This window comes from Urocitellus parryii, chromosome 2, assembly GCF_045843805.1.
Source record: "Urocitellus parryii isolate mUroPar1 chromosome 2, mUroPar1.hap1, whole genome shotgun sequence".
NCBI classification, from domain to species: domain Eukaryota; kingdom Metazoa; phylum Chordata; class Mammalia; order Rodentia; family Sciuridae; genus Urocitellus; species Urocitellus parryii.
In genome coordinates, this window is record NC_135532.1 from 12,454,127 (window position 1) to 12,475,971 (window position 21,845).

At 46.1% G+C, this 21,845-nt stretch overlaps 1 protein-coding gene across 6 annotated transcripts in view; it reads right to left on the reverse strand.

Annotated features, from left to right (window-relative positions):
• The window catches only part of Farp1 (FERM, ARH/RhoGEF and pleckstrin domain protein 1), a 264,905-nt gene that overhangs the window by 32,689 nt on the left and 210,371 nt on the right, over nucleotides 1-21,845 (reverse strand). For 5 of the 6 annotated variants that reach the window (XR_003301739.2, XM_026399205.2, XM_026399194.2 and 2 more), the window contains 6 exons: nucleotides 21,147-21,215; nucleotides 19,765-19,840; nucleotides 18,518-18,773; nucleotides 5,284-5,471; nucleotides 4,174-4,263; nucleotides 3,023-3,156 (listed from right to left, as the gene is read on the reverse strand). Coding sequence is in view for 5 of the 6 variants with exons in the window: in XM_026399205.2 (XP_026254990.2) it covers nucleotides 3,023-3,156; nucleotides 4,174-4,263; nucleotides 5,284-5,471; nucleotides 18,518-18,773; nucleotides 19,765-19,840; nucleotides 21,147-21,215 (813 nt within the window). In the remaining variant the exon portion in view is untranslated. The remainder of the gene's footprint in view (nucleotides 1-3,022; nucleotides 3,157-4,173; nucleotides 4,264-5,283; nucleotides 5,472-18,517; nucleotides 18,774-19,764; nucleotides 19,841-21,146; nucleotides 21,216-21,845) is intronic. The other variant, XM_026399222.2, reaches the window with a different exon arrangement.

The following is a 21,845-nucleotide window of genomic DNA, read 5'->3' on the forward strand; positions in this document are numbered from 1 at the left end:
CCTTCAGGCTTATAGAATAAAGAAACCAGACTTATACCCAGTCTGTGAAATGCAAACCAAAGAACCACAGGCTCTAAAATTAGCTGGAGGAACTGCAGGGTCAATTCTTCCAAAAAAGATATTCATCTTAACTACCCCAAGGAGTACTTTTAAAACACAAATTTCCGGGTCTCACCCTCAAAGTACTGCTTCTGGAGGGCTGAGCATGGCCAGGCAATCTGCATTTCTCAACCCCTCGGCCCCCTATGACCTGGATGCCCTCCTGGGTCTGAGGTTTCATTTAATAAACACCTCTGGAAAGGCACAGCGCCCTCTGCAGGAGGACCCCAGACGGCGGCGCTCGCTGTCACGGCCCCAGGAACCCTTTCCTGTTTACAGACCCAAGGTGCTTCTTTGAAATTTCACTCCTTTATTTCTGTTCTGTTCCCTGGTACGAAATGACACTTACTCCTCTCTCAGGACCAGCCTGCAAGTGTTTGAAGGGTGTTGGGTTTCCTAAAGTCTTCTCTACAGTAGGCCAAATTACCCTTCTTCCTCTCTTTTCCTTCTTTTTTTTAAGAGGAATGCAACCTCCTTATCCTATTTCAAACGTGAACCTCAGAGATGGGGTAGAATCCGCACGAGCTTTGGCCTGCAGTCTGAAGGGACGAATTGTTTTTCATGCTCTGGGCTCTTTATAATGGGTCCAGGGCAAAGGTTCTGTACACATGAGAATCACCTGGGCTTGAAGCTGCAGAAAAGATCCGCTTAGTTCTGCCCTCCAGAGAGCCTGATGCCATTGGTCTGGGTTCTGCCTGGTGGAGGTTTTTTAAAGGTTCCGGGGTGACTTTAACAAGTAGCCTCTATCCTACAGGTATGGAGGGACAGGGGCTTCCCCTGAGCTCACGCACACCCTGCCTTTTCCCTCTCAGTCCCTGCCCAGCCTGGCCTCCCTCATCATGCACTTGAGAAATCGACCAGCTGACCTTGACTGCTGAGCTTTACATTCACCCCTGAGGAACATCGGCTATTTGGTTTGGCCTGCTATTGCAAGGTCACTGAAGGTCATGTCAACTGAGCTACACATTGACTAGTTTTGAGTCTTTCACATGCTTTTGTTGTCTTCAGGAGAACACAGGTAGAAGTATGGCCCCTTGGAAGATCATTAAGGAAGACCCTTTGGGAATCAAATGACAATAGCTAATGTTTAAGCAACTGGATGTTCTTTTGCAGGTAAGCGCCAGATGCTAAAGATTTATAGTCACAGACCAATTAACACGGCATTTGTTCCTAAAATGCAATGTGTCGGGCAATGCTTCAACGTTCTCTGGCTGTGCCCATTAACGTAGGAGCCTGCCGAAGCCACTGCGGTAGGATGTCAGCGGACCACCTATTGGCATTTCCTACATGTGACCTCTGCCACAGTGTCGGGAAGGTCTGTACTGATACACGTCTGGCCAGAAGACAGCAATGGAAAGGTCTCTGACCCCTTACAAGAGCGTCATTCACCTTTGTCCAGTGACGAAGCAACATGGCAGAACGTGAAAGTTCCAGGTAAAGTTTGGGAAGTTACATTTTGTAGATTTTTAAAAAAATTTTTTGAAAAGTGATGTTTCTTTTACATGCACAAGATTCTTGAAGTGATATTTCTGCTTTTTCCCAATTTCAGTGAGCTGACTTTGTAGTACTTGGGACTTCTCAATTCTGTGCTCCTCCCGCCACCCCCCCACAGGGCCTCTGAGTAAAATGCTTCCTCCTTGTTCTTGCAAAGGATGGAAAAGTGCAGCACACAAATTATCCTCCAGGTATAAAAAAAGGTTCAAAGTTGGGATCCTCTGAGGGGATCAGACACTCACACCCGCCTCAGAGCAGGAGAGCAGCTCTGTGAAGTGAGACTTGAAGGCCACAGTCGGGGGTCACCTGAGGCAAGACCACCCCAGACAGGGCCCTGCAGGCCCCATAGTCATTAAGTGTCCCCAAGGCCACTTTCAACCAGATTCTCACCCATTGCGAGGACATGGACCCCAAGGGGTTGACAGCTATCTAAAGCAGAGAAGGGCTTGCTAGCTTTTCCCTGCAATCCACTTCCCATGTGTCTACTACACCTGGCTTTAAAAAATCCCATAGAAATTGTTTTTGATAGAAGGTTCTATTTTAGGTAAAGGTGCCTCAGATTTTTCCTTCTACACCATTCAGAGTTTTTCCAGATGTTTCTGTATCTCCCTCTCATCTCTCAGGTACTGAGTGTATTTGGTCTTTAGTGGGCAGACTTAACATCATTCTTAACCAATCTTCTGTTGACAGACGTTTGGGCACTTTCTAGTGTTTTATTTATGCACTGCATGTCTGTCCATTCATTTCATATAGCAAAATACATCCTTACGATAAATCAAGGTAAAAGTGTGTGTGTGTGTGTGTGTGTGTGTGTGTGTGTGTTGCACAGAGCTTTGTAGATGTCAAAATGCTGTTAAACAAAAAAACTGTCATAAGACACACAGGCACTTCACAAATAACTCCAAAGCAAGCAGCAGTGAAATATTGCCAACACCCCTCAAACCCTCCATGGGCCTCTACTCTTAGAGCCCTGCCACCCCTCCAAAAGCAATTACCTTTATTTTGTGGTAATTATCATAAAAAAATGCAGTTTGAAGAATTGTAAACCAAAGGGGAGAAAAAATGAAGATGAGATTTAAATAGGTGTAGAATTTAACTAAAAATCTTGTTAGGGAGCTGCGCATCATGGTGCACTCCTGATATTCCAGAGATGTGGGAGGCTAAGGCAGGAGGATCACAAGTTTGGGGCTGACCTCAGCAATTTAGTGAGATCACAAGTATCTTAATGAGACTCTTTTTGGAAATAAAAAGGCTGGCATTGTAGCTCAGTGTTAAAGCACCCCTGGGTTCAGTCCCCAGTACCTTTTTTTTTTTTAAATCTTTTTAGGGCTGGCTCGTCTTAAGCCAGTTTCTTGCCCTTGACCTCTGCTCTGCTCTGGGCTGCAGTGTCAAATGGCACGGAGGTGCCGTTAAATATCCGTGTACTCACCACAGGGCCAGTCGTTGCTCGATTTCCTTGAGAAAATTGGTATGAAATTTGTGCAAAGGTTCAAAATTCGGGAAAATGAGACTTTTCAATGTTTCGGGCATGGCGTCCTCTGTGCTCACGGTGCTATGAAACCACTGGGAACGAAAGAAGGACGAGTTAGAGGTGAGAAGGTGGACGATGGCACCTGTCTCCAGAAGCCACACCTGTGCAGCCCAGTGTGACTGGAGGCCAGGGCCTCCGGCCTCCCCCAGATGTTCAGCCTGCCAGGGGCAGCAGGGGACCGGGCCTTTCCCTTTTCTGTCTGACGGAGAATGTCCTTCTCTATATAATCGCTTTCTAAAATCTGTCACCCAAGGACTGTTGAAGCCAGGACAAGTCTCTTAAATGGGCCGCGCCTGCGTGAAAACCTCCGTTCCGGCCCACTCCTGGACAGTCACCCCGTAGCAGCTGCCACCTCTGTTCCTACATCAAGATGCTGAGCGTGCAGGTGGCCAACCCGGGGACAGAGCAGCTGCCTGCACAGTCACTCTGGTTGTAGAGGTATGTGGGGACAAGATTCCACAGTGTGTACGGGGCACCTGCTGAGGCCAAACACAAGACGCATCTCAGGATATACAAACTCAGTACCACGTACCTCCCAACGGGCAAGTTTTCCCAGAATCCAAAGGTCAGAAGGTCATCTGGAATGCCCGGACTTTGTTTCCAGGACTAAACAGGACTGATTACCATAATGAAAGGCAGCCTCTGGCAGATTTTGCTGACATAACTTCACTTATTGTCACAGATAATATGAGGCTCCCGTTCATTCTGAGGTCGCCCTTGAGCTCAAGAATAATCAGTTACGCTTGACAATCGGCAAACCCCAAATGTTCCAGATGGGTGCACGCACACAGCAAAACGTTCAATTTTAATTTTCTCTATCTTAGGAGTGTCTTTCCTTTACATTTGAAAACCACAATTACAAAAATTTTTATGGAGTATATTCCGAATTTAATATACTATTAGCATTTAATTTTCTATAACTCAGAATTAAAATCCTCCAATCGAAGTCAGAGAACCTAACGTTTAATGAGCTCCAGCTTCTCGCCAAGCTGAGTATTAGTTTAGATAAGTCATGTAATTTAATGCTGTTGGGGAAATACTGCACGTACCGAAGTGATGACTTCAAGATCCTTCAGATACGTCCGCTCAGTGGTGGACACCTCTTTAGCGATGAAGTATGCCTTGTCGGTTGGGAATCTCTGCAAAATCCATCAACGGAAACAAGACACAATGATAGTTCTTGAGTGAAAGTCTCTGAGAATGTCCTGATTATTAGAAAGTCCTAGTTAAAGCTACGTTATTAACTTAAGATCTTTGGTTGGCCAGCATCAAGACTAAACACACTCTTATTTTTGTATTTAAAGGAACTAGAAAAAAATAATGGATCTCTCCATTGAGAATATGGTCAATGTTGGAACGTTTCCTTCCACGTAAAGATTACCATCCGCTAAAGGAATCAGATTAGTAAAATGTCAGTCAGTCAGCCTTTCAATGGCTTGCATTGTCAATGCTTGTTAAGTTTCAAAAAATGGGAGTTCTACACTTGTGGGAATAGCAAGGATGGCTGGATTGAAAGGGACCAGGGTGCCATCAGCTTGTGATATGGTGACGGGATTCCCTGGAGTTGATCAGTGAGCACCTGGGAGCCGATTGGCCATTGGGTTTTCTTTCTCTTTAAATAGCAAGTAAAAGGAAGTCCCCACAGCCTGCCATCCTCCCAGGGGACTCCACATCATCCCACCTCTGGGTACGTACGGAAAGAAACTGAAACAGAGACTCAACAGATCCAGGCACACCTGTGTTCAGAAAGGCACTATTCATACCAGCAAGAGGTGGGAACAGCATGTCTGCCCTGTGGCAGACAAATGAGAAACTAAATGTGGCACATACAGGGGACTCTTACTCCACCTTAAAGAGGAAGGAAATTCTGACCAGCTACATCATGGATGACCCTTGAGGACATTACGATGAGTGGAACAAGCCAATCACAAAAGACAAATACCTATGATTCCACTCATATGAGGTCCCAAGAGTCGCCAAACTCATTGAGACAGAAGGTAGAATGGTGATTGCTAGGGCTCTAGAGAGGGAAAAGTTTTGAAGATGGACATGACATTGAGAATGTATGAATGCGACGGAATTTAAACCAGTACATTTTATGTTATTTCACTTTACTGCAATAAAAACACACGCACACGCTAGCCAGTTCCTGTGGGTACCTTTCTCCGGCCCTCCTCCTCGTCGTCCGTCCTGGGACACGCCTGGTCATTCAGCAGCGGGCTGATCAGGGGAGAGGCCTGCTTGGTGTCAGGGCTCAGGTTGGGAGACAAGGTCACGTTGGTGGGGGCCGTTCCTCCCTGTGAGTTGATGGACAGCTCTGAAAGGTGAGGGCTACCAGTCAGGGAGCCTGTTTGGGGATGAAAAGTTTTAAAGAAAAAAAAAAAAGTAATTTCTTCTGGGACTTGATTTCCATTCACAACTTTTCACTTTTTCCGATCTTTAGAACCTTGGCTACCACGTGGGAAACAATGCATTCATTATTTTCTGGTTTTTTCCCTAAATTGTGGCTATCTTAATAGTATGCATAATTCAATGGTGCCTTAGTTATGTCATTAAGGATAAGACAGAACTCTGCACAATAACAATTAAAATAGCTTAAAAGCAAAGGGCATCCCACCATCACATTTTCATCTCTTAACTACTGCTTTTATTTTTAAGAATTACCCAAGAAAGACAAAGTATCTCTATAACAAGAAGACATGGAAAAATGAGCAGAAAATAGAACTAAACTAACAGGCATCTAAAGGACTGGTGTACCAAGGACAGACTACATCTTATAACAATGGGCACAGCTAACAGAGAGGTCAAGCAACTAACTCCCCACTCTACGAAGAACAGAGCAAGCTTGTTATACCTGGTGATGTCATTCCATGTCTGTCACTGTTTGGGACAGAAACACTAGCATCATATTACATGCAATAATGGTCATTTGAAAATGCAAGCTGGAGGTCATTATATTATCACAGTTCCTCTTTATGAGTCAAAAGCAACAGGTAGGAAATCAGTCCTTGAAAAAGGATACCACATTAAATAATATGAAAATGCACACATTACCCATTATATGTCAGCCGGGGACGATGGTGTGTACAGGGCGCTCTGCCAATGTAATTCTGCCAACATCTATACCTCAATCCATTGAGGCTACATGGGGTATTTCAAAATATATTTCTAACCTGTTTGTTTTGACCTAACATGTACATTTATAATTCTAGTGCAGATGAGCTAGTGTTGGTAAACAAAGTTACCATTCTAAGGAAAGACAAGGTCAATGCTTCCTCCATTTTCAGTATACAGTCCCAGGCTCATCGCTACTCAGCACACTGTTCAAGATCTCCAAGGGAAAAGAGCAATTTTCTGGCCTACCCCCATTTTTCTGACATCTCTTCTCCTCTGGAGTTGTTTGTCTATTAATTGGAAATTACAAGACAGAGCAGCCTAGGAAGGAGCTGATGGAGTAGGGGCAATAAGTTTGACCCCAGTAGAAATGAACTGTAGGGGAGTCCCTCTCCCCCCAACACCCTGCTCCCAGGTTGACCAGTTAGCTGTGTCACTGCATCTGGAAAACAACAAAGAACAGATGTTCTGCCCCACTGACAAGTGGTCAGTCCAATGATCCTTGGTTAACAAGATTAGAAAATGTAAGGAAAAGGCAGATTTAAGAAGTTTGCATTAAAAAAATTTTTTAAAAAACCCTCCCATTTTTAAACAAACCTCACTGAAATGAAGTCCTGGTGTTAGTAGAGACCCCGTCACCCCGCACACCACCAGACCCAGGAAACCCCGGAGAAAAAGGCCAGAAATCGCTTCACAAATGTCAATTTTATTGACACTAGTGCACAACTGAATACAATAATTGTGAAAGAATTGGAACCTGTCAAATAGAAAGAGTGACAACATATTAAAACTGCATCGTTGCAAGGTACTACACTATTCTCTTTTTTTAAAAAATCACAAGAAGGAAAACGTTATCACTACAAATAGGAATAGAAAAGAGAAATCCTGGCAGTTTGTCTAGAGATCAGAACATTTCATGCATTTGTGAGATGCCGTTGGAGTCCCTTTTTAGTAATCCACCAGTCACCGAGCAGAACCTGGGGCTTACCGTCAGCGCTCGCACTGTGCGTGAGACCCGGTGAGGCGGCTGTAAGTGAGAGCATGCTGGGCCTGGAGTTGGCAGTGACGTGGAACAGAAAAGCATTCGTCTCATCATTGAAAGAGTTGGAGCAAGAATAAAAAGTGGTTAGGAGGCTAGCTTGAAGGGGGAGCGGGCTTCGAGGGAGCAGGAACCACGGGCCCCGGATAGCACCCGCGACAGAGAGAAAGCAAAGTGCCACACGGCAACCCGGAAAACCAAGTCACACATCCAGATACAACCTCTTCCACCCTCCGAAGGACAAGGGCGAACACCCTGGCCAAGTCCCACCAGAGAGCCTGGTACAGAGTAGGCTGAGCAGGAAAGCTGACAGACTGGTTCCAGGACAGGTCACCCGCCCAGAAGGGACGACACCTTTCAAAGAAGAGTCTTTAGACTGGGAAGAACCCTCTCTGCACTAACTGGAGACAGGAAGTGGAAGGCTGAATGTGAGCGTTATGGTCACCTGTGGGCCTTGGCAGGTAGGGGACAGCTCAGGACCAGCCCACAGACAGGGTGACCGATCACTGCATATCACTCCAGTAGCCTAAAGATGCGTGCATCCACTTACATTATATGTGCAATATGCACACTACGGGAAGGACCAAATTAGGGTGGCCAATTTCCTTTTCCTGAGAGGGGTTTGTGTCTATTCACAGGGTCTACAAAAGGAGAGGCAGTGGATGTACTTAAACTGTAAGACCAATAAATCAATAAACATCCAATAGTCTGAACTAGAAATCTATCAGCAAGACTAAGGAAGGCAAAGGTCCGAATCTCTGACATTCAATTTTGCAAATGTGAGCAGGGGTCATGGCGAAGAGGCCCCCTCCCCTCCTTGTAAGAGAAAACTACTCAAGGCTTTGTAATTTTACAGGTGACACAGTAAAAAAAAAAAAAAAAAAAAAAGAAAAAGAAAAAAAATCACTCATTAATATTCAGTAATGAATGAAATGTGCTGACAAGGTCAATTAGTAGAATTTGGCAGCTTGATGAGTCATTAAAATTCTCTTTTGACTTTGAGCCAGAGTGTGGAGAATACTGGTGTCCACACAGGGCGGTTGTGAAGAGGGTGCTAAAGAAAGCCAATGTCCAAGGTCACAGAGTTATTGGAACTACATGGAATCAATGTTCACTGAAGTAGTCCATTTTATAAAAAAGTCAATGCACGTGGTCCTATCGTTAGATAAGACACACCCGAGCCGATCTGTACAGGACTACAAAGCTTGTTCAGATCTTGTAGTCTGTCACCTGCTTTGAAGGCACAGCCCCAGGCCACCTGGAGAGGAAACTGTGGTGCTACTAAATGAAATGACGAACGCCTTTCTATGTTCATCACTTCTCCTTTACAACGAATTAACACAAAGTAATTTCTTTCTTCAGGGAGCTCTAGGCAAATAATTTAGGGGGAACTCTGGAAGGAAGCACCTGGATTTTAAGGCAATAGGTAGAAAGAAGTTTAAAATGAGTGGGAAAAGATCAGGTACGCCCTGAACCTCTAGAAGTTTCTAATGTGTCAAAAAATATTTTTCCTACTTCCAGAAAGTGCCCTGCTTTTATTTTTTAGGCATTCAGTCCATTTCAGGTTAATAACTCCCAAATCCTTTGCCTCTTCCCCTTAATTTCATGACCACTCCTCCCCCACTGATCTCTAGGAAAGGATCTGAGCTTCTGTTGCCCCAGGGTGGCCAACACCTCCACTGTGGATGCTCTCAAGGGAGGCATTTGCGGTAATTGGCTTTTTAAAAATCCTTCTTAATATACATTTTCCTGTCGCACAAACAATTACAGAACTTCAAAGTAGCACTGCTATATTTATGGATTTCAGTTTATCACCCAGCCTGGAAACTGCCTTTGCTCTTCTCTCTCTTTTAGATTAAAATGCATTCATCATTCTTCCTCCCAGGTCCTGGGGAGGCTGGACTGGCAGACTCCTCCCAACTCCTCAGCAGGGGTACTGAAATGCCCTGGGAGGACAGCAGGGTACCGGTCAGCCAACTGCCAGCCTTGGGGCCCCTGGGGACCGAGCACCACTTCCTATTGACCATCTACCTCCTGGGCTCCTGCTGAATGTTTAAAAACAAATGCAGTGTTCTGGGAAAGGAAAAAAGTTTCTAATCTACTTTTCAAGTAGTAAAAATGACATTTCAAACCCTTAATTATGCCCTATTTTGTAAATTGGTCAAAAAATTGGTAATCTCTAATTTTTAACTAGGTAAGTGGTCTGTTTCTTGTAAAAGAGGGAAATAGAAAAATCTGGTAATTTAAAAAATAGTAATCCAGCCACTTTGTTAAATATTTGAGAATAATAATAAAAAATGAGGACATTGATTGTTTTCCCAATTTCTCTTTTCAAAACTTCTCCAGTATTCCCTCAAGTAAAATGACTTCCTCCGTCAGCTTCTCATTTATCATGATTTGCCTCCTGTTATTTGGTTTGAAACCAGAGCTTTAATCTATGTACCCAGAATATGTTCCCAAGGCACATGTAGGAAACCCATTAGAAATGTAGGTTTTCATCAATTTTTTAAAAGGCTCTTATAAAATCCACAACCTCTCTCTGAAAAAGGGGTCAATAAATCTCTAGAGATGATCTATTTTGAAAGCTGGTCATCCAAAGAGATTGGTATCATGCTAAGTCAGAGGTGGTCTGATTTGGGTGGCTGGATGGAATCTAAAATTAAAAAAGCTGGCAGTGTCTGGTGGAAGTGACAAGGTCCCCCGCGAGAAACCAGGTGACGGGATTACCAAGGTCGGTGGTGGTGTCCTCTTCTCAATACCTTAGGCTGTCCAGGGTCATGTGTCTGTGCTTCTCAGACCCAGTTCCTTTAAGAAAAGTTTTTATAGGCCGCTAAGCATCCACTCCACGGCTCATCATCAAGCAATTCAGAAAAGCAACCGGGAGGCGAGGTGCGGGAAAATAAAGAGACAGACGTCACTAATGGAGAAATGTCAGGGAACCACCACAAGCTCGTTCTTGCAGATGGGAAAGAAGGAAAGGAGAATCCTCCTGATTGAAGATGGTGGTGGTCGGGTGGCGGTGAGGTGTTTGGGTTGGGGAACGTGGTGGTGCTTCGTAGCAAAGAGAAATACCATCTTGTGCTCGGGACAAAACTTCAGCCATCAGTGGGAAAGAACAGTTACAATGGACAGTTCTTACAGCAAGACACCTGATAGAACAAGTGAAAGCCTCTTCAGTTCAGGTTAACAAGAGACATTAATAGCGTGCACACACTGTTACATGAGTTTGGGGTTCCATGCTTAAAGAGCCACCAAGCCCATGGTTACTGGAAAAGCCAGAAATCTTGGTGGTGGTAGAAATCCATGCTTTATTGAGGTTCTGCACTTGGATGCAGTGGAGAGAAAATAGAAGCAGACAGCATCTGTGGGAGCGTACATCTTGGGTACTCATCAAAAGGTGAAATAGCTACTGGCCCCAAGAAGCCAACTGGGGCTGAGCTCTGTGTGTGTGTGTCGGGGGGGAGCAGTTCTCTATCTCCCACCAAAACAAACTCATGGCTAAATTCTGATAGATACAGTCTAGGTGAAATTTTCTTTTTCTTTTCTTTTTGGTACTGGAGATTGTACCCAGGGGTGTTTTGCCACTGAGCCCCATCCCTAGCCCTTTTTATTTTTAAGACAGGGTCTTGGTAAGTTGCTGAGGGCCTAAGTTGCTGAGGCTGGCCTTGAATTTAAGATCCTCCTGCCTCAGCCTCCCAAAGTTGCTAGGGTTACAGGTGTGCAACACCACACGTGGTTAGGTGAAGTTCCCTATCCCCATTTAAATCGATGTTCTCATTCAGGATGCGGAGGCCCATCTCTTGGTCAGCTGTCTGAGCTCCCTATGTAAGCTGCCGGCACAGATGCGCTCTGTTTCCATGAGCTCTTTCCCCCAGCTACAGTGATCCTGTTCACCTGCCCGGGCCTTCCATCAAGCACTGCCCACAGTATAAAGTGCCAGAAAATTCACATCTTCATCTCCTTCCTCCCCCCATTAGAGAAACACGGCCCACCTGGGAGGACCCTGGGATGTGCCCGTGAGACAGCGAGCTGTTGAGCGGACAGGATCACTGCGTCCTGGAGGAAATGCTGTTACCATACAAACCGGGCTGCGGTCGTGTTAAACAACAACAGAAAGACATCAGACAGCGCTCCAACAATGCAGGGGACAGGGGACGCGCCATGCTCCAGGATAAAGGCGGAATGCTGAAAACAAAGCTTTTTCCCCGATAGGTCCATGCCGACAAAACACTGCGCACAATGGAGCAACAGAAAATGTTCCTCGAATTTATTAAACAAATGACAAAAATGAGAATGAAGTTCCCAGCCTTTTCTATTTGAAAATTAATTTGGTGTATTAGAAATTTTTTAATAAAACACATCACCTACAGTATTAAGTAGTAATACAGTATTAACACAGAGGAACAGGAGGGAATCGGGTTAATAGCAGAGGCCAAGCTGGTGAGACTGGGTTAGTGAGGCTCCACAGAGACCTTCCAAGCAGGAAGGGGTAAGAGCGAGGGATTCAATCCGCCAGCCACTCGAGGTGCTTCTGGAGAGAGCCGGAAGACCTGTCTCTGGCCTTTCTCTAAGTCCCTGCAGGCAGAGTGGCAAACACTTTGTTCCTTACAAAGGGACTTGGAAGCCCAGGAGAAAAGAGTTGTCAGCTCGGTTTCGTGAGCCAGAAAAGCTTGTCTATGAGTAATGACAGGTTGCCACTCTACCACAGGCTCCTAAATGACCCTGGTGCTCTTTCCTGTTCTCAGGCCAACTAGCAGCTCTGATCCCTAATCAAGCAGACTGATGACCTCAGAGTCCCCTCTTGGCCACCCACACCCGGTGGTCCTGTGCATTTTGCATGTTCTGCCATCACAGCACCGAGCTCTATCAGCACACTCCCATGTCCTCCAGTGCCATTGTCCCTGGTCACAGAAGCAACACTAGCTCTGCAGAGTGAGTCTCTCGGACCAGCTTGCAATCGATCAGGTGCCCCATGGTCACCACTGGTTTTGATTTCCTCCTGCCTCCCCCAAGGCAGAGCAGAGTAACCTGACCCAGGGTCCTCACTAAGAAGCAAATGAGCTGATGTCCACTGGAAATCATAACCCAAGGCCAGAGGCCTCGACACCTCGGGTTCCCTTTCCGGGTATGCTTCGATGGCCATGCCATCAGTCAATCCGTGCTGCAGTTATCCTGAGCAAATCAGAGTCTCTGCAATTTTGAAAGCTGTCAGGAAAAGATTTTCTGGCTCTTTCCTAGCTTCCACTGAGGCGTTTACTAGCTTTCATGAGAAAAAAAACAAGCTCCTGTGTGGAAGGTTTCATCTACAGTTTTCTGGGAGTAAGGTGCTATTTATTTTATGAAGATCTCTTTTGAAAACAAAACTCCCCCCACGCCAAAGGATATGATATACAACTCTACATTACAGCCTTTGTCCACCTCTCTCCAGGTTACAAGGAAACAGGTGCCCTGCTCAGGTAGACATCCAATGAATGGGTGGCAACTGGGACACTGTTAATCTTTGTTGTCAGTGACTCTAGGCCAACTCCATGTCCAATCCATCATGGAGATCGTTTTGCTTTTGATGATCTTTTTTTATTCTTTTTTTTTTTTTTAATGAAAGAAAACTGTTAACATCAAGTGCCATGCTAATTTTGGTCTAGGAGTCAGGACTCTGGTTTAAACACCAGCAGCTGGTATTTGAGGTATGCACAAGTGTTCCCTGGAGACCCCATTTCCCTGACTTAAAGCCACTCATACCAAAATAGATGGAATTAAATTAACAGGAAAAAATTGTGCCAATCAATTCTTTGCTGTCACCAGAGTACATTTCTTTAATCACTCATGGATCCTAAAATTCATTCTACCTTTCCTTCCAAATGTTCTTTTATTTTTTTCCTCCACATTTTTCCTTTCTTATGGGTTTGGCCAAAAACTTTGACTATTATACTCAAAGAGCCACCAGCAATGGATTATTTAAAAAATGTTTGCCTAAGGTTCAAAGAAGCTGTCTCTATTATAAAGATTGCCTACCAAGACTCTTTTGTAATTCCCTTGACAAAATTTAGGTGCAGTGGGACAGACTGCTGCCATGAACCATAATGAAGGCCACTCTCGGATGGTTAGCTCATGACTACCAGAGGAGTTATGCATGTGCACCAGAGAGGGGTCCAGAGAGAAGGAAGGAGCCCTTTTTGGGAATGAGACTGAGAGAGGTCTTGAAAGTCCAGCTAATTAGAATAAGGGCCCAGGCAAAGCCAAGTGATTGAATTTGAAGCAAATAAGACAAAATAAACCTGATGGTTAAGGGACTCCTAATTTCTTGGTTTTAAGCTCAATCTACTTGGAACCCCACGGCTCCCTGGTTGACAGCTACAGTTCTAAACCCAATCTATGTTAAAATGTGAGATAATATTTTCAATTAAAAAAAAATTGATTACAAGCATGTTGATCACCGTTTCTACATATGAAAAAGGGATCTCTATGAACATTCAGAACAATTCTACCAACATGTAAAATTACAGTTGAATATCTAGACTTTCCTCCTTTAGAAACTGACTGATAACACGATGAGAAAGGGTGCCAGGTCTAATACCCAATGCATCTTCAGGACGGACTGGACCACATGTGCTCAGTGGAAACTGAGGGGCTGGTGCCCTCATTTCATTTTGCAAACCTGACTTTTAAGCATGACTTGGTCTGAATCTTCAAAGAAGTTCTTGAGAAGAAAAATTGTTATCATTCACATTTTAAGTGCAGGCCATGTGGAGCAACTTGGTGAGATAAATCTGTGAGAAATTCCCAAAGATGAATCCCACGTGGAGGGAAGAATCTGGCCCACAGACTTCCTCTAATTAAATGCCTGTCTAATAAAATGCCATCGATGGCATCCAGATGACTATTAGAGGGCTGAGGCAATTCATTTTAAGTTTCTGGAACTCATTAAGTGCATTTCTTCATGCTAAAAGAATTTCTTGCCTTTTTAGTTTGTCCTTAACAAGCAACAGCCAAAGCAACCACAAAAGGGTCTATAATTTACATATTTTGAAATCATATCTAACAAAAGACATTAAAGCCAGGAGGCCTGTTGTATAGCCAGGGGTGGCTTCAAGATCTGTTTCTATGTCGGGTTTGTTTTCCATCCATGGCCTTTGAGATCTGTCACAGAGCAGCAGAGAGCTGCCTGTGTCTGAAGGCCTGGGGTCCTCGTTGATCCTGGTGACCTGTGCGACAGCTATTATATTGTAAAGATCAGTTGACAGGTCTTAGGAAACCCTCTGGGAACCCGAATGACCTGACCCAGCCTCTAATCATCTCTGGCCTCCCCTCATCAGTGCTCTGGAATCTTCCTGAGTGAATACTCTCAGCATATCAGGATATATGGCCTTGAAATAAAGGATACCCCCACTGGGTGGTTATTGTTTTGGGTATCAGAGATTGAACCCAGGGGCACTTAATCACTGAGCCACAGCCCCAGGCCTTTTTAAAAATTTTTATTTTGAGACAGGATCTCACTAAGTTGCTTAGGGCCTCACTAATTTGTTGAGACTGGCTTTCAACTTGCCATCCTCTGGTCTCAGCCTCTCGAGCTGCTCTGCTCGGATTATAGGTGTGCACTATGGTAGCCAGCTACCCGCATTGTTTTAAGCACTATTAATTATACCAGGATTGATGCTTAAGTAAATACTGGCCAAGAAGCAGAAACAGAGTTGCTTGGCTGGTACAAGACCAGTAAGAGAAGAGCCCATGTGCAACTCTAAAATCGGAAATGCTCCTCACTATAAAACAGGACACAAGGCATGACTGACTGCTTTAAAAACCCTTTACATAAAATTGCTTCTGTAGGAAAAAGCATAACACAACAGCTGCTGGAGCATGTTTACATTTGATGACTTGTGTTCTACTTGCATTATAAGTTAATAAGTAGTGCTCACTCACATTTCATCATCAGACTGCTATATAATTAGAGGTAAAAATAAAATTCATTTGAACAAAATCACCTTCACAGTTAAACAATATGATCCCAAACTCGACTCTGCTCAACTCACATTTGACGAAGCTTTCATATAGGGAATTGATGTCTTTTACTAAGTCTAAATACAATACATAAAAATGTGTCTTAACTGCAAAACCCCACAATGCGAAAAGCAGTTCTTTCTACCTATTATGGCCCGAAACTGCCTAACTCAAGTTGATATGATTCCTAATGGTCACATCTGATTTTAATTATTAAACCATACAAGATTCTCCAAAATTAAAATATAGATTCTAAAAAGTCCTATGCACCAGTATATCACACGGAATAAAATGTCGAAATCTAGCGACCAAGGTCTAGTTTCAGCTCAGTTGTGTGATAGCTATATTATTATGTGAAACCACTTAACTTCATCAGATCAGTTTTCTCATCCAAAAAAGAAGGTTTGCCTAGATGATTTCTAAGGTCTCCTTCTAGTTTTAAAATTCTGTGATTCTGTTGAATATAAAAGTTCTAAAGCAAGATGTAAATAGACTACTTCAATGAACAACTTTCAAAAACTATTCAATAATCAGTTTGATTCATCAATCATGCACTGAATCAAATGATTAGAAAAATGAAATTAGAATATTTGCATAAAATTGGATTAAGTCATCAAAATCTTTAAAACAGACCTCTTGACATTCATGTGGACAGAGGATCATTCATGAACCACAAGGTGATTGATACGTCTGTTTGTTCTAGGCTGCTGCCAAATTCTACTCTGTTTCATAAATATGCCTAGTTCCTCCCCTACGAAGAGGCCACAGGATGAGTTCTGTAAGGCCGCTGGAAGGATGGCACATCAGAGATGTATCATGGTTACAACTCTTTTCCATAATTTTGCAGTTACTTTGTATCTAAAAATCTTATTCTATGATTTAAACTGTCCCAAAGACTGAAAAATACAAATAACAGGCATTTAAAAAAATTTCATTTATAATGCTTTTCTTACTATGCAAGCAAGCAAAAAAAAAAAAATTAGCTAACAGTTTCAAATGTGTTCTGGTAGATTCTACAAGGCAATCAGCTCTGGTTGAGAAGTGACCCTGGCTTGTCCAGTAGAACCATCTGGGGAGCCCAAGCTGGAACCTGGACCAATAGGTCACAATGGCGAGGGTCAGGGCCAGGCATCACTGATTTACATGGCTCAGGTGTGCAGCTGATGCAGACACACAGTGTGCGTTAAGACCAGGCTCCCTGATCTACAGGGGGGAAATGCTGGGTGGGGGTGTCTGACAGAGGGGAGCGAGGCTTAGAATACGTCAACTCTTGCTACTCAACACTTTTTGTTCCTGCTCAAAGAAACATCCAGTGTCACTGTTCCCAGGAGAAGACACTGTTTGTAAGAATGTGCATGAAAACCAACCAAGGGCAGTGATGCTGGAGAGTGGTCTCTCTGGGCTGCGTGTGATTGACAGGCACACATCTAGCTGGCTGACCCCCTGGAGACCTGGAGCCCACGGGGAGGCGTGACTTTCCCCTGCGTCACTTCTCGGTGGCATTTCTGTTTCACCGACGGATTCTGAGAGCCAGAACGAAGACCTCTTACAACCTAACCAGCAATTTGACCTGCCAATACAAGCCCAAACCAAACCAGCAATTCCAAGTTGGTCAGGATTCAAGGGGATCTGATGACCTTTACAGCATTTCATATGAAGCCTAGAAAGCAGAGACAACCCCACCTTCTTCCCATGAAAATATTCATTATTCTTGACTAAAATTTCACGGACACAATCTCAATTAGCAATCCACTCTGGACACTGGGCCTTGAATTTTGTCCACTCCTCATTTTATGAAGCAGAGAAAAGTGGCCTTCCTTTTACAAAAGGGAAGAGAGAGGTAGCCAGTGCCTTTCCTGTGACCTCAAAAACACTTCAGTCACTCAACCAACAGGAGGGGGATCTGCACACAGAGCTGAGCACACGGAAAACTGCCATATAAATATAACACACTACGCACGTTACCAGATCCGTCACCAAGTGTTTCCTCCTAGCCTTCAACCAGTAAGACACACAAGCTCCTGGCACCTTGTCACGAGGACACCGTCCACCTCGTCTGGAAATAAGCCACTTGTGTGAAGTTTTGTCTTTCTTAAAAAGATTTTAGAAGTCGTATGCCTGTCCAAACCTGTGCCTGTCCAAAACTTCCTCTAACAAATGTTGTGTAAAAATTAGCAAGTCACTAGAATGGATCATCTCTGTTGCAACCCTGGACTCATGACCCCCGCTAACCAACAGCTGGCCACTTGCCTTCTAGCGTCCTCACTCCTCCTCCTCCTCCTCCTCCTTCTCCTCACTTGGAGGCAGCCCACCCGAGGCCATCTGACTTCTCCGCACAGAAGAAGAGCTCAGAACTGCGGGGCGGCCAAATACGAGGGGCTGGCCCAGGGAGCTCACCAGAGCAGAGTCCGAATCACTGGATTCAGTCTCACTGCTGGTGGGGCCCTCCGTCATGTGCAAGGGTGCCAGCTGGCCCCCCACGCCACTGGTGTGCCCTGACCGCACGAGGGGCACCTTGGAGGGGGGACCCCTGAGAGGTGCACCGTTGGCCAGCATTCTAGCTTCAGCGGGGGCCGGGTGGGCTAGGCCTCCCTTTGGGTGGTCATCAAGCCTATCCCCGTCCTCTGCGGCAGACGCCACCTGGCTGAGGATGAGCGGATCTGTCTCTGACTTGTTGTACCTACTGGGGAGGTTCCGTAAGTATGGCCGCTGCAGGGTGGGGGAACAGTTTTCCTCCCGAGGACCCCTCTTGGGGAGAGTGTCTTCTCCCGAGTCTCCCTCTCTAAGCTCAGGTCCGTTTTCAGAAACATAGCCCTGGGACCCGGTTCTGTCCCAGCTCATATCTGGACTTGAACTTCTGCTGCCGGGGGACAGTTGGGTGGCCAGGGGGCCGTGGCCCGTGGAGGCCCTGAACATTTCATCTATCAGGGAGCTATGTCTCGGGAGTCCGGGACTCCCACTCAGGTCAAAGGTTATGTCTGCGGAATCGTCATCCAGGAACTGTCTGGACGGGGGCCGGGAGGACTTGGCGGAGGGAGGGGAAGCCCTGCGCCTAGCCTCTGAAGGCCTCTCCTCCCTGGAGAGCAGATAAACACCGCTGGTCAAATCACCCTCATAGTTGTCATTTGTTTGGGACCGCGACCGGGACGCGTGTTCTCTGAGGAGGTCGGATTCGCTATCTACATCACTGCAGTCAATGAAAGGGATGGAAGTGCTGCTGCCTCTGGCAGCCCGGGATGCTGGACCTGTGCTCGGCTGCGGGGGCTGAGGTTTACTCTGCGGGACGCGCTCCCTGACGCCCTCCTCCTCCTCCTCTTCCTCGGGTGGCGCCTTGGTGGCTCTGTCTGCCGGCTTGCTCCCCGCGGGGCTCTTCTTCAGAGCGGGGCTTTGGTGTGGCCCTGACTCTGGGGTGGACACTTTCAGTTCCTTTCCTGGCTGGCAGCTCTGGCCACCGGGGGAGTCGGCACCTTCTCCGAAGGTAAGGCTGGTGCTCTGCGGAGACTGGGGGGGGGGGGCAGGAAGAGAAAGGGGACTGTTAGTCCGGAGCTACAGGAATAGAAGTCTACAGCCGCTCCTCGGGCTCCAGGGCTGGAAGGTCTGCCTCGCAGAGCCTGCCTGGCCCTCCCCAGGGCTCCACGAGGCTCTGATGAGGGGCAGGCGCTTGGAGGGGCGTCGTGACCTGGAAGGTTCTTTCAGGGTCGGGAAGCTGAGGCTGGGTCCCAGCAGCCCTTGGTCACTGTCCCTGCTGTCTAGGACCCACGGTGTCAGACAGGGTTTCTGTGGAAAAGCCCTTCCAGCCCACGAGAAGCTTCTGAAGCAAGGGTGGGTAGGGACAGAAGGAAAGCCCGTCCTGGACCCCCAGCATGTCCCTCAGGAACACCGTGTCCTCTCAGCTACACCTCCCAGGGGCCAGGCAGGTTGAGAGCTCTCTCTGGACTGGCACAATGAAACCTCCTGCACATTCCTTCTCAACAAATGTCTTATTCTCTTCAAGAGAAAACCCTGAAAATGTACCCAGAGGCCAACTCTGGGGAAAACGAGCTCTCGCCACCCTCCGCGCAAGAGCCAGAACGACTTCTGGTGCCAGTGTGGCCACTGCCCTGTAACACGAGTCCTGGGAACCTGCTGCCCAGCTCTGAGCCGGCGGAGGCCCCCAACCCTGGCACCACTTGGCAGCAAAGAGGGTCCTACCTCTTCACGCAGGTGACCCCCTCAGCGGGCAGGAGGGCTCAGCTCTATAGCGTCTGTGCCTGTCTCTGCCTCCGAGCTCAGGCCAATCGAGAGAGCTTTCCAGAGGCCTAGACATGGACAGTCAGCCCAAACTAGGCCCCACTCCTGCTGTGCCCACAGAGCACAAAGCCTCTGCTGGTCAGAGGCAGTGCACAACCTTATTCCCATTTGTAACACCCCAAGGGACAGAGGACTAGAAAGCACTCTGCCAGGCCCAGAGCTCGGCGGAGGAATTCGGTGATCAGTTAGAACGCTCACTGACCTGTTTTGGCACTTCTGAATTTGGTTCTGTGGGCTGCGTAGCAAGGCTCCGGATGGAATGAATCTTGCTGTGTTTTCTGGGAGAGATCACAGGAGATAGCTAACATTAGAAGAATTTTGTTTTTAAATAAAACAGGCCTTCCACTGAAGCAGCACCAGGTCCTCTCTCGATAAGGAAATCCAAGCCGCTTGCAGGAGCAGAACTTGGAAACCCTCACTTGGTCCTGTTTCTCCAACACCTACGTGGCCCTGGGGAAGGCACACTCTGAGGACGTTCTGCCATCCCTGTGCAGCTGCAGCCCGCCTGACAGACAGGCACCTCCGCTCACTGGGGACGACTCAAGGCTAGAAGAACCACTGGGCCTCGGAGGCTCTGAATGGCGAGCCGAGGTCTAACAACAGGAAATCAATTCGGGTATTATGTAGAACTAATTTCTACATACGTTCTATAGTAGAGGATATCACCGCTATCAACTTAGTCTCTTAGGGACAAAGGGCTACATGAATTATAGACTTGGAAGTAGAAAGAAGGGACTTAGAGACCAGTAACATGGCTCCTTTATCTTTTCCCCTCCTTGGTTCACCTGGGTCCCTACTCCCACTGAAGAAGCATCAGGAAAAATTTTCAGGTACTCAGATTCAGGAAACGGTATAAATATATCCTGTGGAACAGCTACATTTGGATGTTTGTACGACAAGAGTGAATGGGGCCACCTCTTATGTGGTCCTCAAAATACAAATTGCTACTTGTTCAAGAAAATTACAGGGTTTGTTATCTCCAGATATGCAGGCAAAACCCTCCTTCCTGCACATGACATTTCTGGATAAAGGACATGAAAAACCATCAGAGATTGGCATAAGGTTTGTTTCAGCAAAATCAAAACACAACACTGAAACAACTCGAATGTTTATCAACAAGGAATGAAAACAAACACTATAATACTATAGGACACTTCAGATGGATCTTAAAAACAGGACCCTGTTAAAAAAGTGGGGTGCATAATTAGATTTCTTCAGGCTTGGGAACATAGGCACATACATAATGAGGTGTCCTGGGGATGGAGCCCAACATGAAGTTCATTAAGGTTGAGTTCCCACCTTATGCACATAGCCTGAAGGCAATTTTACATGATGATTTTGGTCTGCTGACCCTGCCCTCAGCAAGTCACCCCATCTTCCTCATTGTCATCATATTCTTCTCATTTCACCTTACTCTAGAGTGTGTGCCCAGGGTCAAAAAATGCTCCTCTCATACCAAACTTGCTGAGGGTAACTGTGGGGCAGGAATCGTGACACTACCCAACCCCACGCCTGGCGAGGAAACGCTCAGGAGTAACAGACTGTTGCCTGATGAGTATGGACCAGCATCAGAGCTCCTCTTACCTTTCAAACTGCACTTTTTTGTGTCCTCCTTCCTTAACATAGTCGAGAACCTGCTTCTGAGTCCGACCGCTAAAATGCAGACCATGGAAGGAAAGGGAAAGACACCAAGGTGATCTCATTTAAATACATACACACAGAGCTCCGCCATCTCTGCTTCCCCGCCTTCCCTAACTGGGGGAAACGCAGGTGCCTGTGCCAGCCAGGAGTAGAGCCATCCCGAAGAGAACCTGAGCTGCTGTGTCCATTCACTCTCTCGACAGTTCTCTTACGCACAATAGACAAGGCCTTCCATTAGCTTAACCCACTAATGAGTGTGTTTGGCTATGAAGCGACCATCCCCAGACAGATCATGACAGGAGGGACAGTGTGGTCCACTGTTGGACTTCCACTGGCTCCTACAGGATTCAACACATGGTAGACGCTCAGATACTTGTTAAGAACTCAAGTGTGAACCAAAGATGGGCAAGTCTACATAGGGTTCTAAATGTAAATAAGATACTTTGCTGCTACAGAGAAAGGAAATTGTTTCTGGGTTAGAGAATTATGTGTTTACTGGGGCTGGGTAACTGCCACGTGGCTCTCTAAGGATGACACTCTGAGCCAAGCCCAGGCCCCCATCAACCACAGCTCCTGCAGCCCAGTAAGTGTTCCTCCTAACTCCTTGCTCTATGTCACAACAGCTGTGACAGGTCTTAGGAA